The 19,456-nt window shown below is 48.0% G+C and overlaps 1 protein-coding gene across 4 annotated transcripts in view; it reads left to right on the top strand.

Moving 5' to 3' along the window:
- HMG20B (high mobility group 20B) overlaps nucleotides 1-16,291 on the top strand; it is a 37,422-nt gene extending 21,131 nt beyond the window's left edge. For all 4 annotated transcript variants that reach the window (XM_069216721.1, XM_069216719.1, XM_069216720.1 and 1 more), the window contains exons 7-10: nucleotides 2,373-2,451; nucleotides 3,587-3,802; nucleotides 13,529-13,661; nucleotides 14,560-16,291. In XM_069216721.1, coding sequence (XP_069072822.1) covers nucleotides 2,373-2,451; nucleotides 3,587-3,802; nucleotides 13,529-13,661; nucleotides 14,560-14,572 — 441 coding nt within the window. In that variant the 3' untranslated portion in view covers nucleotides 14,573-16,291. The remainder of the gene's footprint in view (nucleotides 1-2,372; nucleotides 2,452-3,586; nucleotides 3,803-13,528; nucleotides 13,662-14,559) is intronic.
- The last annotated feature ends 3,165 nt before the right edge of the window (nucleotides 16,292-19,456 follow it).

The following is a 19,456-nucleotide window of genomic DNA, read 5'->3' as shown; positions in this document are numbered from 1 at the left end:
CTGCTGTCCCACCTCCTTGCTAGTACTTCATATCACATTCATTTTTTTCTTGGAACAGTAAATATATAAAAAAAAATTGCTGATTCTCCATAGCATTAGAAAAAACCTTTTCTTTCTCTATTTGCCAGTGCCTTGAACTACTCTGTTTTTGTGTTTGCACACACCAAGGGAGACACAGCAGAGGCAAGCTCTAACTTTTGTACTAGTCTAGAAACAATCCTTATCTTATTTACAGCCTGGAATAACATGGTTTTCCTGAGAGCCAGGCATATAGACTGGCTTTTTTAATCTTTTCAGCAAATCCTGCATCTCTTGATCACTCCTGGTCCTAGTTATGGTCAGTTTCTCCATACTGCTGTTCTAGAACTACATTTAGGATTAGTGTGACCCCTTCTTCTCATGCAATGTCTAGGTGGCTCTCTCCCTCATGTATTAGGGTCTGAAAAAGTTCCTGCACCTTAAGGTTGTGGACCCCTCTGTAGTATTAATCAGCCTACTGAATGGCTGAGCCAGCCTGTTGTTGCTGATAGTTAAGTGACCTCTGTACTAGGTGACATATACCTACACCCCTGACCTTGGAAGCAACGTCCCTTACAAGTGCAGTTCTCATTCTTTGGGGTTTATGGCTCTGTAGTCGTGGTCTCCCATTCCTACTGATCTGGTGGCTCTGTGTACCAGCAGCTCTTCTGCGCCGACTGCAGTGACCCCACCCCCCTAAGGAAGCAGAATGCACGTGGCTCGAAATAGCCTAGTTCTTTTCCTTCCAGCCTTTGATTCCTGTTCTATATACTGCAGTGGGCCCACCCCATCTAAAGCCCTCCCCGCAGGGTACACCTTGCCGCCCCCCACTTCTCCCTGAAGGTGCAGAGACAAAGTCCAGCTCAGTAGATCTGCGGCGTTTGTTGGGTCCTCGCAAAACACTCACAGAAATCACTTGTCCAGTCCGCTTTCACGTAGTAGATTTTCACCTGCAAGAGGCATATCCCTGACACCTTTACAAGCACCGCCTCTGCCACGACAAGGGGATAGTGTCCTGTCCTGTGAAGGAACATTGATAGCATATCCCTGACCCCTTTACAGGCACCACTTACGTCACGACAAGGCGACAGTGTCCTGTCCTGTGAAGGAACATTGATAGCATATCCCTGACACCTTCACAACCACCACTTCTGTCACAACAAGGCAACAGTGTCCTTTCCTGTGAAGTAACATTGATATATCCCCGACACTTTTACAAGCACCGCTTCCGTCACGACAAGGCAACAGTGTCCTGTCCTGTGAAGGAACATTGATATATCCCCGACACTTTTACAAGCACATCTTCCGTCACGACAAGGCAACAGTGTCCTGTCCTGTGAAGGAACATTGATAGCATATCTCTGACACCTTCACAAGCACCGCTTCTGTCACAACAAGGCAACAGTGTCCTGTCCTGTGATGGAACATTGATATATCCTCAACACCTTTACAAGCACCGCTTCCGTCACAACAAGGCAACAGTGTCCTGTCCTGTGATGGAACATTGATAGCATATCCCTGACACTTGTGAAGGAACATTGATAGCATATCCCTGACACCTTTACAAGCACCGCTTCCGTCACGACAAGGCGACAGTGTCCTGTCCTGTGAAGGAACATTGATAGCATATCCCTGACACCTTCACAAGCACCGCTTCTGTCACAACAAGGCGACAGTGTCCTGTCCTGTGAAGGAATATTGATAGTGGTACCTGTCTCCGACCTGGAAGGGTATCGACCCTCAGCAGCTCCACAGACATGCAAGACTTCATCTCTAGACATACAGAATCGAGGCCCCTGCGCATCTCTTGCTCTAATTTGGAGTTTGAACGTTTGCCTGCGTCAGTGGCTCAGGTGTTGCTCATCTTTCCTGAGTCCCAGTATCTTGAGACTGTCTTCTCTCAGAGCATCATATTTTAAGCTTTAAATGCCCAGTTCTCTTTCTTTCAGCTTTTCACTAAAACGTTTTTTGCTTGCTGTAGCTCAGGGCCAGTCAACAGAGTTCAGTATGTTCTAAGGAGAGATGCAGTGTTTTTTTCTAGTACCATTCTGTTTTAACCACCTAACTCCAAGACCAGAGCCACGTTGTAGTCAGCATGATTTTGTAATCGGACTGGGGTCATTGCCCATTGGTTGCTCATATTTTGCGAACCCTTCTTCAGTCTACACAGCCTGTGTGGTCATGGCGCTTAGACTTGAGAGTGGTGTCCTGTTCTCTTCTCTCGCTTATTCACTCTTCCTCTGGTGTTTCCATTCAGATTCTCTTGTTCGTGCATTTTATATCCTCCTCTCTTCATCTTTTCATCTCCACCTCACAGACTGTAACCAGTATTTGCAATTCTCTCCTTTTCTCAGGGCAGTGACTCGCTAAGCGATGGTTTTCCTGCATTTGATGTGCCTATTTTCACAGAGGAGTTCCTGGATCAAAACAAAGGTGTTGCAATTCAAAATGTGAATCCTAAGCAGAATTTAACACATGTACTCTCTTTTCCTAGAGAATATCTTCTTCGGGTCTGCTCTGCGACCAGCTTTATCCCCATGTAGCACATGCTAGCATTTGGAAGGCAGTAACCAGATATGGCCAAGGGGAAATCAGGTTTCGAACGAAGGTCGAGGCCATATGATTTTAAGAAGTGTGATGATATATACTACAAATGCTGCTGATGTACCTGTGTTTTTTTACTACATTGGGGTAGTGATGGAGATGGCAGACACCTACATGGTGTTGACATGCAAAATAAAACCCCTATTTTTTGACTTCAGCATTGCTCAGTGGCAGTCCTCTGCAGGCACTGTATTATTCTGTAGGCTACATTTTGAAGTACCACCAACCTACCTCGGCCTGTTTTGCTTTTGAGATCAATATATGATTTCCATACAGGTAAACAATTGTGATTCCTATTGCGTAGGTGCCAAGAGACCGTTTACTTTAGATGTGGGCTCAAAACCAGTTATTTATGAAAAATGATTTGTGTTGAGCCTAGCTGTTGAAAAAAATCTGCCACCTACTGAACAAATTTAAACAAGTTTTCTAATTACAGTATCTAATCACGTGTAGATTAAAAGATATTTGTTTTGCAGAATCCCCAATGGCATTTGGAGATTTGCACCTCAAACGTGCAACATAAGTGCAAGCTAGTGGAGTTGTTTGGCACCAGAAAATGCTCAGAAAATTGCATAGGACTGCAGTACACCAGGGAAACCAGCTTTATAGCTTTTGCTTACTCTGGTGTAGACGTTCTGCAGTAGGGCTTTCTGTAACTAAGTTTCAGAAAATCAGGCTTAGAACCTGCACAGTCCCCAAAAAGAATGAAAAAAAGCAGGAAAAATAGTGTCTTTCTGAATTTGTAATATTCTCCTATTAAATAAAGAGAACAACATCTATTTCGCACCTGGAGTAAAATACTGCGAGAATTCGAAGGATGTGGTATTCTATAGAACTGTAACCCATTGAAAATGTGTTTGGTGTCTCAGTGATGCCAGAAACATGCCACCCTCCCATGTATGTCACTAGTGTGTGTCGGCCATCACAACATACCACAGGTCCTGAATTTTGGTTTCTGTTGCAGTTCGTGAAGCGGAACTGAGGCGTCTGCGCAAGATAAACACTGAGTTTGAGGAGCAGAACGCCATCCTGCAGAAGCACACCGAGAACATGAACACAGCCCGGGAGCGGCTGGAGCATGACCTGATGCTGGAGGAGAAGCAGACGATGGAGCTTCAACAGCGGCTGCAGGCTGTGCGGCAGGCACTGATCGGGAGCTTCGGGGCGCTGCCCATCCCAGGTGAATTCAGCACTAATTATGTCTCGCCTCCCTTGCCCGTCCCAGGCGATGTTGGTGCAGACCATGTTCCTTCCCACGCTGATTTGCCCATGGCTGACTGACTATGTGCTGCGTCAGTACCACTGATTACGGGCCATGGGCCTGCCCAGCTGTTGCAATTGATTCCAATCCCAAACATGTACCTCTTCAGTGCTCGGCCTTCCCACCTTACTGCCAGCTTTCATCAAAGCTTATCCGACTCCACCACTGAGGCTGTGGGAGCTCAGTCCTCCTCGACTGGATTCCATCACTTGCCACTTTGATGGTGGAGGGATTCCATTGGTTGCAGCAGACATTGTTGGTTGCCGACTTGTAGGTGTGTGGTAGTATTGTCTGAGTAAGCAGTGGTGTCTGAGTTTTAGTATCAAATGTGTAAGTAGTACTAACCTTTTTCTATGAATAGTTTGTCTCTAATTAATTTTCTCTTTTTCCTTTTGTGATTGAAAGCCTATCAAATACATGGTTCCATTGGGTCAGAAAATATAGTGCTACTACCAGCAAAGTGGCAGAACTAACACTTAACTGATAGTGACTGGAGAGATCCGGGGTAGTATTCGTTAATGTTAGTGATTGTGTTGGTTATTTTAGAAACAGTCATTATAAGGCCTACATCTGGAGTGGCGATGGCAGGTATCGTGGCATTCGTGGTGAAGGAGGGTGTAATCGTAATTGCATTTATATAGAGCTTATTACCCCTGACGAGGCGTCTAATCGCTTTTCGGCGAGTAGCACGCTACTCTGGAATCCAAAAGGATTAGTGGCTGATTAGTATAGTGGAATGTGAGTACAGTATTAATACAGGGAGGTATGATTTAAAGTTGGATTGAGTAGAATAATGGAAGTATAACGGATGGAAGAATCAAGAAGTGTTAATTGGGAGATCATATGAGCAAGATGAGGTCTGGGAAGAGTGAAGGAGAGATGGAGAAGGGAAGAGTCTGTAGAAAGGGATTGGGGAGATCACACTAGTAAAATGGGGTTTGGGATGAGTTAAAGGAGGGAGAATTTAGTTGGGTTGTTTAGTAGATCATAGTAGTAAACTGAGATTTGGGGTGAGCCAGGAGGGGTAGAGGAGGGAGGAGTGTAGGAAGGGTTATTTTTTAGATCCTAGTAGTAGAATGGGTTTGGGATGAGTCAGAGAGCGGAGGTACATGACAGATTAATAGAGGTATAAGGTGATGGTGAGGCAGAGTAAAGCTTTTGAGAGAGTAATTTTTTTCCTCTTGTACACTAGGACCAAAGTAATAAATATATAGATACATGATTACATAGTAAGGGAATATATGTGTAAGGGATATAATATATTGAGGTTTAAGTCACATTGTATAAACATACTTTTAGGAGTTGCAGTATTTGAAGTTGATTTATTTGTGTACTTTTATAACATTATTTTATCTTTTCTCTATTTCAATAGTGACATTCTTGTAGATAAATAGTTAAGATAATATTTACCTACTGCAATGGATAAAATAAAAAACAGAGGCTCTTAAGCATCCACACATGAAAGAAAACACTCAGTTACAAAAGTAAATAACCTTCTGTTGGAGGGTACCAAAACACTAGGTGGGCAACCCTAAATAGGAGGTAAGTAAACACACCATATATGTACACTAGTTATCAGAAATAGGCATGAAAAGTGATAGAAAACAGTGCAAATGCAAATAGACAATAGTGACCCTAGGTGGAGCCCAAACCATATACTACAAAAAATGGAATGCGAACAGAAGACCCCCACCTAGGTAAGTGGAATGTGTGGAGGGGAGCCGGGAGTATTAGGAAACCCCAAAGGTAAGTACCACAGTGGCCCCCAGCGGCCCGGAAGAAAGGAGTAAGTTACTCGATTTTCACCAAACCACCCAAAAGGATGAAAATGTAGAAAATGCAACACCCAGACAAGACTACAAGAAACCAGCGGTGGATTCCTGAAGAGGAAGACCTGTGAAAGAAGGGGACTAAGTCCAGAAGTCACAGAAGAACCCTGGAGGAGTAGGAGCTACTACCTACCCAGCTGTGGATGCAGGGGTTGGTCGACAGTAGGACGAATATGGTCAGGAATGCAGCCCTGGAGCAGGTGAAGAGTTCCTGGAGGGTTCAGTCGACGTCCCACGCCGGATGGATGATTGCAGTCTGTCAGTGGTGTGAAAAAGCCACCAACAAGCCTCAAAGGCAGAAGTCACAGTGAAGCAAAAGTGGAGCTGCCGGGGACCAGCAAAATCCAGGAAGACTCAAACCACGGGATGGGAGTTCTAGGGGGATCCTCAGCAAGGCAGAGAATCAGAAGAAGAAGAGGCAGCCCCCAGAGGAAACCCACTGGATGAGCAACCAGGAGTCGCAGCGAAGCCCGAGCAGCATGACTGAAGAAGGGTCCCATGCTGCAAGAGAAGCAAGCAGAGGGATGTGCATCGCCGGAAGGAGGGCTGGGGCTCCACAGAACCTGAGGATCCCTTGGAGGAGATGCAAACAAGCCTTGGTAGCTGCAAGAGGCGCAGTCCTGGGGGGTACTGTCCAGTGTGGGAAGGCAAGGGCTTACCTCCACCAAAGTAGGACAGCTGGCAGAGAGGCTCAAGAGGACTACTCCGGACCACCACCTGTGATGCAGGATCCACGCAGCTCAGAATGAGAGGAGATCCACGCAGCCGGTCGTCATTACAGTTGGTGCCAGCGATTGCAGGGGAGTGGCTCCTTCACTTCAAGAGAGAGTCCTTCTTCTTTCTCGTGCAGACTGAAGACTTGCTGCCCACAGAGGATGCACAGCTGGAGAAATGTTGCAGGAGCTGATAGGAGCAGTGGAAACAATATTGCAAGCAGTCTTCGTCTTGGATGCAGATTGTCGGTTCCTGGAGGGTCCAGTCGCGGTTCCAGTGGCTAGAAGTCAAAGTAAGGTTGCAGAAGAGTCCTGCTGGAATCTTGCCAGCTGAATCTGAGGACCCACCCAAGAGAGAGACCCTAAATAGCCCTGAAAGGGGAATTAGTCACCTAGCCAGGTGACCACCTATCGGGAGGGGTGGTCTGCTGTCACCTGCCTGTCCTGGCCACTCAGATGCTCCCAGAGATCCCTGCCAACCTTGCATTCAAGATGGCAGAACCCAGGGACCCTCTGGAGAAGCTCTGGGCACCACCCCTGGGGTGGTGATGGACAGGGGAGTAGTCACTCCCCTTTCTATTGTCCAGTTTCGCGCCAGAGCATGGACTGGAGGTCCCTGAATCGGTGTAGACTGGTTTATGCACAGAGGGCACCAAATGTGCCCTTCAAAGCATACCTGTGGCTTGGGAAGCCTACCCCTCTCAATCCATGTAACATCTATTTCCAAAGGGCGAGGGTGTTACCCCCTCTCCCAAAGGAAATCCTTTGTTCTGCCTTCCTGGGCTTGAGATGGTCAAGCAGCAGGAGGGCCAAAACCTGTCAGAGGGGTGGCAGCCGCTTGGGCTGCCTGAAAAACCCCAGAAGGCTGGTATAAGCAATGATGGAGGTCCTCCAAGGAGCACTCAGAGTGCATAGAATTATACTTTCAATACTGGCAACAGTATTGGGGTATGATTCCGGCATGTTTGGTACCAAACATGCCTAGGTTCAGAGTTGCCATTATGTAGCTGGACATAGGTGGTGACCTCTGTCCAGTACACCACGCATAAAATGGCGTCTCCCCACTCAGGAAGTCCAGGAAAATGGAACTGGAGCTCGTGGGGGCACCTCTGCAAGTACAGGGATGCCCTCACACACAGATACGTGCACCCTGCCTTCTGGGCTAGTAGTGCCTGCCATAGGGGTGACTTACAGTGACCTGGTGTAGTGACCTGTAGTGAAAAGGGTGCATGCACCCTTTCACGCATGCTGCAATGGCAGGCCTGCAGATACACCTTGCATTGGCTCCCCAGGGGTGGCATAATACATGCTGCAGCCCTTGGGGATCTCCTGGTACCCCAATGCCTTGGTTACCATATACTAGGGACTTACATAGGGGCGCCAGTATGCCAAATGTGGGGTGAAAATGGTGCAAGTTACCAAGTTAGAAGGTGGAGAGCATAATCACTGGGGTCCTGGTTAGCAGGATCCCCGTGAACACAGTCAAACACACAGACAACAGGCAGAAAAAGGGTGTAGCAAAAACAACAAGTGATGGACGGAATGCTGAACATTGTCAAACACTCACCCCAGTCGTAGATCTGGGTTTAATCCATTGTTCTTTTGCTCACCATGCCACCCCAGTTTGGACCCAGCCATATGCAAATCAGTCTTGACCCTGTTCCTCATGGGAACAGTCCAGACCGAACTGCCAAGCCAGGTCCTCACTGGACCGGAAACAAACATCCTGGGACCGGTTTCGGGGTTTCACCCCTCATCAGCCAGGCTAGCTTGAATCCAGTGGCATGGGAAGCACGGGACCCACGTCTGGGCATACCCTTCCCACCTAGGGCGACAAAGCAAAAACAACAAGTGATGGACGGAATGCTGAACATTGTCAAACACTCACCCCCAGTCGTAGATCTGGGTTTAATCCATCGTTCTTTTGTTCACCATGCCACCCCAGTTTGGACCCAGCCATATGCAAATCAGTCTTGACCCTGTTCCTTATGGGAAAAAGGGTGTAACCATGCCAAGAAAGAGGGTACTTTCCTACGCAATGACCTATGAACATGTTAAGCGTATGTAGGAAGCTGGCTCTGTATATACTATATCAAAATGAGATATAGTGTGCATAGAGTCCAGGGATTACCCAGAGGCTTAACAGAGGCGTGTAGGAGGCTGGCCTGCCTTGTAGTGGGTACCAAGGGGATCAGCGATACAAGGTTGCAGTAGTCGTCTTTGCTACTTTGTTGCAGTTTTGCAGGCTTCCTGAGCAGTCAGCGGTCGATTCCTTGGCAGAAGGTGAAGAGAGAGATGCAGAGGAACTCTGATGAGCTCTTGCGTTCGTTATCTAAAGAATTCCCCAAAGCAGAGACCCTAAATAGCCAGAAAAGGAGGTTTGGCTACCTAGGAAGGAGGATAGGCTAGCAACACAGGTAAGAGCCTATCAGAAAAAGTCTCTGACGTCACCTGCTGGCACTGGCCACTCAGAGCAGTCCAGTGTGCCAGCAGCACCTCTGTTTCCAAGATGGCAGAGGTCTGGAGCACACTGGAGGAGCTCTGGGCACCTCCCCTGGGAGGTGCAGGTCAGGGGAGTGGTCACTCCCCTTTGCTTTGTCTAGTTTCGCGCCAGAGCAGGGCTGGGGGATCCCTGAACCGGTGTAGACTGGCTTATGCAGAGATGGGCACCATCTGTGCCCATCAAAGCATTTCCAGAGGCTGGGGAGGCTACTCCTCCCCAGCCCTGACACCTTTTTCCAAAGGGAGAGGGTGTAACACCCTCTCTCTGAGGAAGTCCTTTGTTCTGCCTTCCTGGGCCAAGCCTGGCTGGACCCCAGGAGGGCAGAAACCTGTCTGAGGGGTTGGCAGCAGCTGCAGTGAAACCCCGGGAAAGGCAGTTTGGCAGTACCCGGGTCTGTGCTAGAGACTCAGGGGATCATGGAATTGTCTCTCCAATGCCAGAATGGCATTGGGGTGACCATTCCATGATCTTAGACATGTTACATGGCCATGTTCGGAGTTACCATTGTGACGCTATACATAGGTAGTGACCTATGTATAGTGCACGCGTGTAATGGTCTCCCCGCACTCACAAAGTCCGGGTAATTTGCCCTGAACGATGTGGGGGCACCTTGGCTAGTGCCAGGGTGCCCACACACTAAGTAACTTAGCACCCAACCTTTACCAGGTAAAGGTTAGACATATAGGCGACTTATAAGTTACTTAAGTGTAGTGGTAAATGGCTGTGAATTAACGTGGACGTTATTTCACTCAGGCTGCAGTGGCAGGCCTGTGTAAGAATTGTCAGAGTTCCCTATGGGTGGCAAAAGAAATGCTGCAGCCCATAGGGATCTCCTAGAACCCCAATACCCTGGGTACCTCAGTACCATATACTAGGGAATTATAAGGGTGTTCCAGTATGCCAATGTGAATTGGTGAAATTGGTCACTAGCCTGTTGGTGACAATTTAGAAAGTAAAGAGAGAGCATAACCACTGAGGTTCTGGTTAGCAGAGCCTCAGTGAGACAGTTAGGCATCACACAGGGAACACATACAGGGCAAACTTATGAGCACTGGGGCCCTGGCTGGCAGGGTCCCAGTGACACATACAACTAAAACAACATATATACAGTGAAATATGGGGGTAACATGCCATCAAGATGGTACTTTCCTACAAGGCTAAAGTAGATAATACTAATGCTCTCTTTTGTGGTAGTATGGTCAAGCAGTTAGGCTTATCAGAGGGTATTGCAAAGCATTTGTTGTACACACACAGACAGTAGAAGAAGCACACACTCAATGACTCAACTCCAGACCAATGGTTTTTATATAGCAAAAATAAATGTTCTTAATTTATTTCTAGAAGCACAAGATTCAGGTTGCAGATAAGTACTTCACTAGATTCGTATTTCACACATGTATCAACAGTACTTTGTTTTGAAATTGATAAGTTATACAGATTTTAAATATTGGCAATAATCTGTTTTAAAAATGGACACAGTGCAATTTTCTAAAACAGCTACAAATGTAAGTTCCATTTACAGGTAAGTACTTGACTTACAGTTCCAGTCTCCGGGGGTTAGGAAGTCCACAGGTTGGGGTTCAAGTTAACCCCAAACAACCAAAAAACCAGCAACACGGGTCCGGCCGAGTGCAGAGGTCAAAAGTGAAGTAAATTTAACGTGGAATCCTATGGATACAGAGGGGCACTCGGTTTCAGATCTGTAGGCAGGTAAGTACCCGCGTCTTCGGAGGGCAGACCAGGGGGGTTTAGAGGAGCACAGGGGCCACAAGTAGGCACCAAACGTGCACCCTTAGTGGCACTGGGGCGGCCGCGTGCAGGGTACAAACAAGGCGTCCGGTTCCCTATGGTTCTCTATGAGGGGACCCTGGGGGTCACTCAGATGCTGCAAGCGAGGTTCAGGGGGTCGTCTTGGGCAAACTACAGGCTGGACAGGGAGGAGGACTGCCTGCTGAATGTAGCTGCATCGGAGGTCGGGTTCTCCAAAGCCTTGGGGTGTCGGGTGCAGTGGGTCTTTAGGCATCAGATATCTTCGTCTGGAGCTTTCGCGGTCAGGGGGTTTCTTCAGGATTCCCTCTGCAGACGTTGTGGAGGGGTAGAGAGGTCAACACAGGGTGCCCACTTCCTCTGAATTGCCTGGGGATCCTCTCTAGCTGGTTGGGCCACCTGGACACGGGCTGTGGGTGTCGGGTGCAGAGTGGTCAGGACTCACACATTCGCAGTGGTGCTGGGGTCGTTGGTTGTTGTTTCTTCTTGGACAGGGCCGCTGTTCACTGGAGTTCTTTGTCCTTTCGAGTGCAGGGCAGTCCTCTGGAGCTTGGCATAGGTTGCTCTGGATGCCTCGCTGTTCTTTTGCAGGTTCTTTGAAGCAGGAAACAGGCTGGTAGGGCTGGGGCTAAATCAGTTGTCGTCTTCCTTCTCTGCGGGGGGGTTCAGCTATGCAGTCCTTCTTCATCGTGTCAGGTCGCCAGGAATCTGGTGAGCTGGGTTCAGGGAGATCCTTTAATCCTAGATTTAGGGGTCAGAGGGCAGTAGCCAATGGCAACTGTCCCTAATGGTGTCTCCCTTTGGTGGGGGGGGGGGTGGGGGGTAATCCTATTGGTCCCTGTCTTCCAAACCAAGATGGAGGATTCTGCAGGGAGGGGGTCGTCTCGGCTCTGGACACCTTAGGGGTGGTCACTCCTCCTTATTTTCCTGCCGGAATCGCCACCAAAAGTGAGGCTTTGTCCGGGGGTGGGCAGCTTCACTAGCTTGAGTGCCCTGGGGCACTGTAATCCGAGGCTTGAGCCTTTGAGGCACACAGCCAGGTGTTACAGTTCCTGTAGGGGGAGGTGTGAAGCACCTCCACCCAGGACAGGTTTAGTTTCTGACCATAGAGTGCACAAAAGCTCTCACTCCATGCAGTCAGAAACTTTTCTGAAAGTGGCAGGCTGGCACAGACCAGTCAGTCCTACACTAGCAGTTTGACTAACTTACAGGGGGCATCTCTAAGATGCCCTCTGTGTGCATTTTTCAATAAATCCCACACTGGCATCAGTGTGGGTTTATTGTGCTGAGACATTTGATAACAAAGTTCCCAGTATTCGGTAAAGCCATTATGGAGCTGAGGAGTTCGTAATGACAAACTCAATATAGCTACACTGCACTTACAGTGTCTAAGAATGGACTTACACACTGTAGGGGCATATTGCTCATTCAGCTATGCCCTCACCTGTGGTATAGTGCACCCTGCCTTAGGGCTGTAGAGCCTGCTAGAGGGGTGTCTTACCTATGCCAAATGCAGTGGTTTGTGGGGATGGCACCCTGAGAGGAGTGTCATGTAGACTTTGCCTTTTTCTCCCCACCAGCACACATAGGCTGCATAGGCAGTGTACCTGTGCTTGGTTAGGGGTCCTCTAGGGTGGCATAATACATGCTGCAGCTCTTGACGGCCTTCACTGGCCACAGGGCCCTTGGGACTTAACTGTAGTCAAGGGTTGTGCCAATTGTGGAAACAAAGGTACAGATTTTGGGAAAGAACACTGGTGCTGGGGCCTGGTTAGCAGGAAGCCAGCACACTTTCAATCAGTTGGCATCGACACTAGGCAAAAAGTGTGTGTGTGTGTGTGTGTGTGTGGGGGGGGGGGGGGGGGTAACCATGCCAATAGTTGCACTTTCCTACAGCGTAGAATAATAAAATAAAAAAAATATATATATATATACACACACACACACACATATATTATATACATAATATACACATATATACTCACAAACTGAAATCAAACGGTGTTGCTGGGTAGCACCTGACCGTCGGTGACGCTGTCCGGACACTGCGCCACAGTGTCATTGATACAAGCACTCTCTTCCTTCCTCATAGTGGCATTGGCAGTGATGGCAGGTGTAGTGGCACTGGCAGTGATGGTGGGTGTAGCGGCATTGGTGGTAATGGTGGGTGTGGTGGCACTGGCAGTGATGATGGGTGTCGTGGCGTTGGCACTGGTGGGTGTAGAGGCATTGGCGGTGATTGCTAGTGTAGTGGCAGGGATGGCGGGTGTATGGCATTGGCAGGGATGGTGGGTGTAGTGGCACTGGTAGTGATGTGCGTGCAGTGGCACTGCCAGTGATGGTAGGTATAGTGCCATTGGCAGTGATGGTGGGTGCAGGGGCACTGGCATTGAAGGCGGGTGTAGTGGCACTGGCAGTGATGGTGGAGTGAGGCGGCATTGGTAAATGTGGCGACTGTATGGGCAATCATCAATGCAAGAAGGGTTGTAGCGGTGTTAGTTGCAATATTGACAGTGGTGGCGTTCATGGTGATGCTGTTGGAAGTGTCACTGAGGCGTGCACCACTAACAATATTTGCTGTGATTGTATCAGGGGCAGTGTTGGTGATTATGTGGACTACTGACCAGAACCTGTGTTGCAGGCAAAAATAATAGCGCTGATATTTGCAATAATTGCATTCTATTGTGGAGGTTTTTGGAAAAACACAATAGATTACAGGGGGCTTCCAGGGAGGAGTTTTGTGATCGTTTTACTCTGTTGAGACCTCTTGCTCTGAGTGCTGCTGGCTTTACATACTCTTCTGCTTCTAACCCTCGTGCCCTACCTCTTCCAGGCTCCGGGGAGACCCCAACGCAAGGGAACCTGGATGTCTACATGGCCAAACTGCACAGCGTCATCGAGAGCAACCCCGCCCAGCACGAGAGGCTTGTGATGCAAGTCAAGGAGGTTCTGAGTCGAATAGACAGGTGAGGAGATGGAGAGGGCGCAACATGGCAGGAGAGGTGAGGGACTAATGAAGAAGAGACTAGAAGGTGAGGGAGGGAGAGGAATAAAAGAGGGCAGAGTCACAGAACTTGGAGGGGTGGGAATTGTGGTGTAGCAGAAGACGAGCACATTCCGTGGCATCCCATCTCACTCTGACCCATCTCACACTTTGACTTCTCTCCTACTCTTATCCCACGACCTGCACCTCATTCTAGTTCCTCATTCTAGCTCAGTCTGTAACTTTCCGTCCCTCGCCGGATAGCTCACCCCCTGCCAGCCCATTGTTCTTGTTCTTCATCGCCCACCCTCTGCATACTGCTTTCTCCGTTTCACCCTTTCTTTACCAGTCATTCTCTCATTATAGCTGCAAATCTCTCTACACCCTACCCACTTCCTTCCCATGTACCTCATTCACCTCTCTGTGTCTGCACACATCTCAGCACTGGTCAGCCAGGGAGCATCAGTCCTCTTCCTGTGGGTCTCTTCAGCATGGCCCACCCAGCGCCTCCTTATTCTTCTCATTGTGGCCCACACCGTGCTTGGTCACATAGGCACAGTGCACCTGCCAGCTCCTCCCTGTAGTCCTTCCTGTGCCAGCCGGTTACTTCCTTTAGCCTTTGCAGCCTTCCCAGCTCATTACAGCCCCCCATGTGCCTCAGCATACCTCTCCCAGCCCATCTCCCCTGCTCTCCTGGCCTGAGCTCCTCCCCCTCACGCCCCGCCAGGATATCCCACACCAGTGCCAGCCCTGCTGTGGCACCCCCTCTGCAGTGTCACTTTCCGGGCCTCCTTTCTCGTAGGGTGACCCAGCGCCACCAAGGAGCTGATGTTTGCCTTCTGTTTCACAGCTAAACCTACCTTCTCCTTTTCTGCTTTCAGCGAGTACCTTTGAAGTGGACCTCTTTTGAGATCTGGAAATTTGGGATCCTGCGTTGTTGGAGCACCAAGATTTGCACATTGTTGTTCGGGGCAGGAGCCCAGTGTGGGATGGCTCTGGAAAGCCTGCACAGCTCAATGTTCCGCTGCGTCCTGTCTGAGTGGACGAAGGAAGCTGAGCTTCTATGTTTATGGAATGACTGACGTCTGATCTCCCCATCCCTGTCTCTGAGCCAATTACCCGGGAACTCTCTCCTGAAAATCTTCACTCTGCGCGGATCCATTTATATGTATTGGTCCTAGACTGCCTATATGGAGCGGTGGAGGACTGCGGTTTCACTGGGGTCCGTACGCGTCGCCTTGGGTTACAGATATGCTGCTCATTTGAACTTTTATGTAAGTGCACTGACATAAACACCTCCTGTTAGGAGATATTTAGCTGGCATTTTGATGCAGGTCTGCCAGGTGTTTTCTTCCATTTGCCTCTACAATACCACTTCGCCTTCATTTCCACCCAGGTTGGTTCTCAAAAGTCCACAGAGGCTGCAGGTTTTGTACAAATGACCTCTTTTCCTCTCACCCTACCTACGTAAAATGAATAGAAAACCCCTTGACAGTGATTCTTTTTAGACACAGTCTAAAACCTGCCCCTTTTTTAATGAGATGATTTAAAGATGCAGAAAGATGAAGTTTCTTTAATTGAAAAGAAAATAATAATCAGAGGATCAGGTGGTACCTGACGGACGTCCTTGACTTATTCGTAAAGTTATTGTTATTCTTCCAAGATAGAGAATTTCGTTTTTTCTCTAAAACTAGAGAACGTAGTGCATTCTTTAGGGCATTCTGTAGGGCACTAGGAAGACGTGCCACAGGCAAGGCTTCATCAGCCCCTGGACCTGATGGACATTACAAACATGTAAGTGCACAGAGAGCTAAGTACAATGTTGGGCAGCCCAGGTGGTGATATGCCTGTGAAGCATAAAATATTAAATGATAAAGCTTGTTCGGATTACGTTGTCTTGTCCAGGTGTCCCGAATGGCTGTTTGAGAAGCATCCAGTGCTTTCTGTACATGGGACTTGTGCTATGCCTACCCTGATCGGCCCCATAGGATGTTTGCATCTCTTTGATGGATCCAAACTTGGGTTCAATTTAGGGCCTCTACCCTGATTGGCAGATAAAAGTATTGAATGATGGTTTCACTGGAATTGCATCCTGCTGCTGGGGACCTTGAACTTCACCCCTCTAGGTAGGCCTTTTACATAACACTACACACTCCTTAGGAGCACCATTGCTGATAGATCTGTAAAACTTTGTACAGATCAATTTCTTTTTATGTATTTTGATGAATTTTGGTGAGGTTTTTTTTTTTCTAAAAAAAAAAAAAAAAGGTGTTCTTTGGGTACTTTAGGGCTTGCTGTAAGGACCACTGGGCAAAATTAAACTGTTTCCATTTCCAAAGTAAGACAGAGTGCACCTCTGCGGCATCTCTTCCGCATGTAGAGGGTATGATAGTGCACTGTCCTTGCGTGTCGTGTTTTGTACCCTATTACTCTCCTGCTCCCACTGGGTGCCATGGAAAGGTCTGTGATCTTCCACTACAAGATAGTACATTTATAAAACAAGACCGTATTGGCTTATTCTTACCACTGATGAATTTGGATGGGTCTTTCCAATAACAAAATCCTATAATAAAATGTAAACTAAAAAATAAAGCTGCTTTTGTTTCTTGAGCATCTAGCTGTTTGGTTTGTTCTGTGTTGTTTGATTTTAGCATCCTTATTATAAACCCATACGTTAATGACAAAGGGCCTGATTAGGAGCTGTGCGGTTGACCCGCCACAAGTCCAATACGGCAGTGGTGAGGCGGCCGCCAAGCTGGTGGCCTCACCGTCGCCGTATTATGACGTTTCCGCTGGTCAGTCTGGTGGAAACAGTGCAGTGGCATTGGCCTCAGCTCCCTTAGGGAGACGAGGGCAATGCCATTGCACACAGCACCCTCAGAGTGTGTGCTGCCTGCATAGCAGTGCGCATTTCAAGGGTGCTGACAGGGGGCCCCCGCACTGCCTTTCCCCCAGCCTTTTCAGGGAGGGGCCCCACCATGAAAATGCTGGTGGAAAGGGAAGTCGTGATCAGCATGGCGGTGCTGAACTCGGCACCACTGTAGCTGACCATGACTTCGGCCGCCACCAACCTGTCTAGATCCCTGATCCCAGCGGAGGAGGCGGTCCCCTGGCGGTCCGACCGCCAGAATCATAATCTGGCAGTAGGACTGCCAGGAAGTGCGGCGGTCCGACCGCCACTGCGAGTTTGGCAATCACGAGACTGCTAAACTCGAACCTACCATTTATGTGATGTTTTCCCTGTGCTTTGCTGCGTTGATGGTACTCCAGGTATTCAATACTGTCCCCTCCACAACTAGTTGAGAAATTCCTTCAGCCACAAGCAGAGTTTTAAAAATATTCTCCAAAATAATATGAATTTATAAGGTTACATTAGAACACCAAAGTAACCTTTCCTCCAAGCCCCCTGGTCTCCACCTTGCACTAATTCATCTTCAGACCTTCCATTACCAGTTCCTGCTAGATAGCAGGACAGATTCTCTGTGGTGCCTTCTTTTGCCCTGCACCTTCCCAAAAGGTTTATATTTCTTGCAATTGCTCGGTTTTGTCCTTTTGCTCTGCAGTTCAGACACAGTATCAGAAAAACTGGCTGCAGTTAATGTCAGAAAGGACCGTACTGCAGGTGACCAGTACCTTTGCTCTGGGTTGCGTTCCATGACCAAGGTTTGCATCTGAGTAGCCAAAGCCTGGCTGTACTGGTTTGAGGGTCGCCTCCTACGCTGAGAGAGAGGTATCCCATTGGCTGTCCGCGCACCCGAACCATTTGGATTACAGCTTCATGCTTTTGGGGATCCCCATTGTAACACCTTGGTATCTCTTGCGACCCGTGCCTGGCTTTACTGCACTGGTCCATCTATTAAAGGCGTTGCACCAAAGAGATCTATTGGGTTGACAGAGGGCTGCTTATAAGTCATTGGCCTAATGTCCCATCTTCCAATAATCTTTTTTTTTAAATTAACTTTTTATTGGCCTTTTAAAGCATAGAAGTAATATATGTAACGCGGTCACAGCAGTTGCATGGATCCAGAGGGGAAACACGGTGGGATTTGGGCAACAAAATATTCAAAGTCACATAACATTACAACATGTTAGTGAGGTGTGTGATTTAAACACTTATCTGAAACTGTTCCCATTAAGGGCCCTACCTTTGTGAATGCTTACACGGACAGCCTAGCCTGGGTGATAGGTGTTCTGATAATCGTGCAGCTGCCCGTTCCTTTCAACCAATACGATACTGTGGGCGCCACAGTGGATCTCTACTGCTCAGCAATACCTCTCGGTGAGCAGAAACACTAGGTCAATATAGACCATGGTGTGACACACAAACCCCAAATCCTAGGATGCCCATGAGTGTCACCATAGTGAAAAGAGCCAGCAGCCAGAAAACACGTGGAACCCTGCTAGTAAGACCCCCTGTATCATTAAGGAGTTCTAGGGGGTAAGAAACAAGTCACTGATGGATACGGCACGCAAGGCTGCTCAGTGACTGACATCGACCATTTTCCAAAGGGAATCAGCCATTCCAGTCCCTCCATCATAAACTGACTGGTCTCTGTTTATCATGGTCACCTCTATAGGAAAGAGCATATCCAACCCTGAACCATGCGGAGAAACTTGGTTGGGACCTCATGGTGATACTTTGGAGCCTATAAAGTAGCTTGGGGAGCACTCTCATTTTAATGAGGGCGACCTGCCCAAAGATAGCGCCTGGGAGTGCTTCCCACATTAATAAATCCCTTCTGAACGCAGCCATTGGAAGCTCTATGGCAATATTCCAACCAACTTGCTGGTGCCTGGTGGTAGACCTCCCCAAATATTTATATCTCAGTCTCTCTTTCTCCAGTCGCAAGCAGGACTGCCAGTTCATTGTGTAGTCACTACCAGGTACTTGGAAAATTACAGATTTCCACAGTTAACGGTCAGGCTGGAAACCGGGCTGAATGGATCCAATATTCTCATTAGGCGACCGCCTAATCATCCTAGATATTGCACCTCTCCCAGTCAAACCGCTGAACAACCTGTCCCTTCCAACAGAATCCGCCAGTGGCTGATAGGGCGCTGCGGCAAAGAGTCTCCGAAAGAGAGAGGACAACCCTGTTGACAATGGGTCAGCCACCTTGACTTAACCAAGAAAAGGAAGAAGGACTTCAAGAGAAGGTCTAAACACTTTACTGGAGCATTCCTTTTTTAAGCTGGTACAGGGCATATGTTCTGGTTCCTCCTGTCCTGCAGCAGTGGTTGGATCTCAGCTGTTAGTGGCCCCACAACTCTAACCAGGCAGGCTCTCGGATTCAAAGGAGGGCGTGATGTTTAAACTTCACGGTTCCTTACAGTTCCACCTGTAGTTATTGAGAACTCCAGTAAGAGACACAGACTCCCCAAGTTGTTTTAAAACTCTGAAAGTAAAAGTATGAAAAGAAATGTATTAGGACAGCGGTTCATAACCTTTTGACTTCCGTGGACCCCCACTTAATCATTACTGGAGCTGGGGACCTCAACTGAATCATTATTGAAATCTGTAGACACTCACAGCGTTATTATTGTCAGACAGGGAGTCCGTGTAAGCATTTTCTATGATTTGAACCGCAAAACAATACACACAAAAATACAAAAACAAGCATTCATCAAACAAATACACAAATGGTGAAATAGTTAATTCACAGACAAATATAAAAAAAAATCGAAATAAATGTTAATTTTAATGGGAAGGTGAGAGCATTTCTAAATTCAATTGCGGTCACCCGCCTGCCATACTATATTCTGTATGATGCGTTTTCA

This window comes from Pleurodeles waltl, chromosome 12, assembly GCF_031143425.1.
Source record: "Pleurodeles waltl isolate 20211129_DDA chromosome 12, aPleWal1.hap1.20221129, whole genome shotgun sequence".
Classification (NCBI taxonomy): Eukaryota; Metazoa; Chordata; class Amphibia; order Caudata; family Salamandridae; genus Pleurodeles; species Pleurodeles waltl.
The sequence above is the reverse complement of the archived record's forward strand: the minus strand, read 5'-3'. Positions and strand labels throughout refer to the sequence as shown.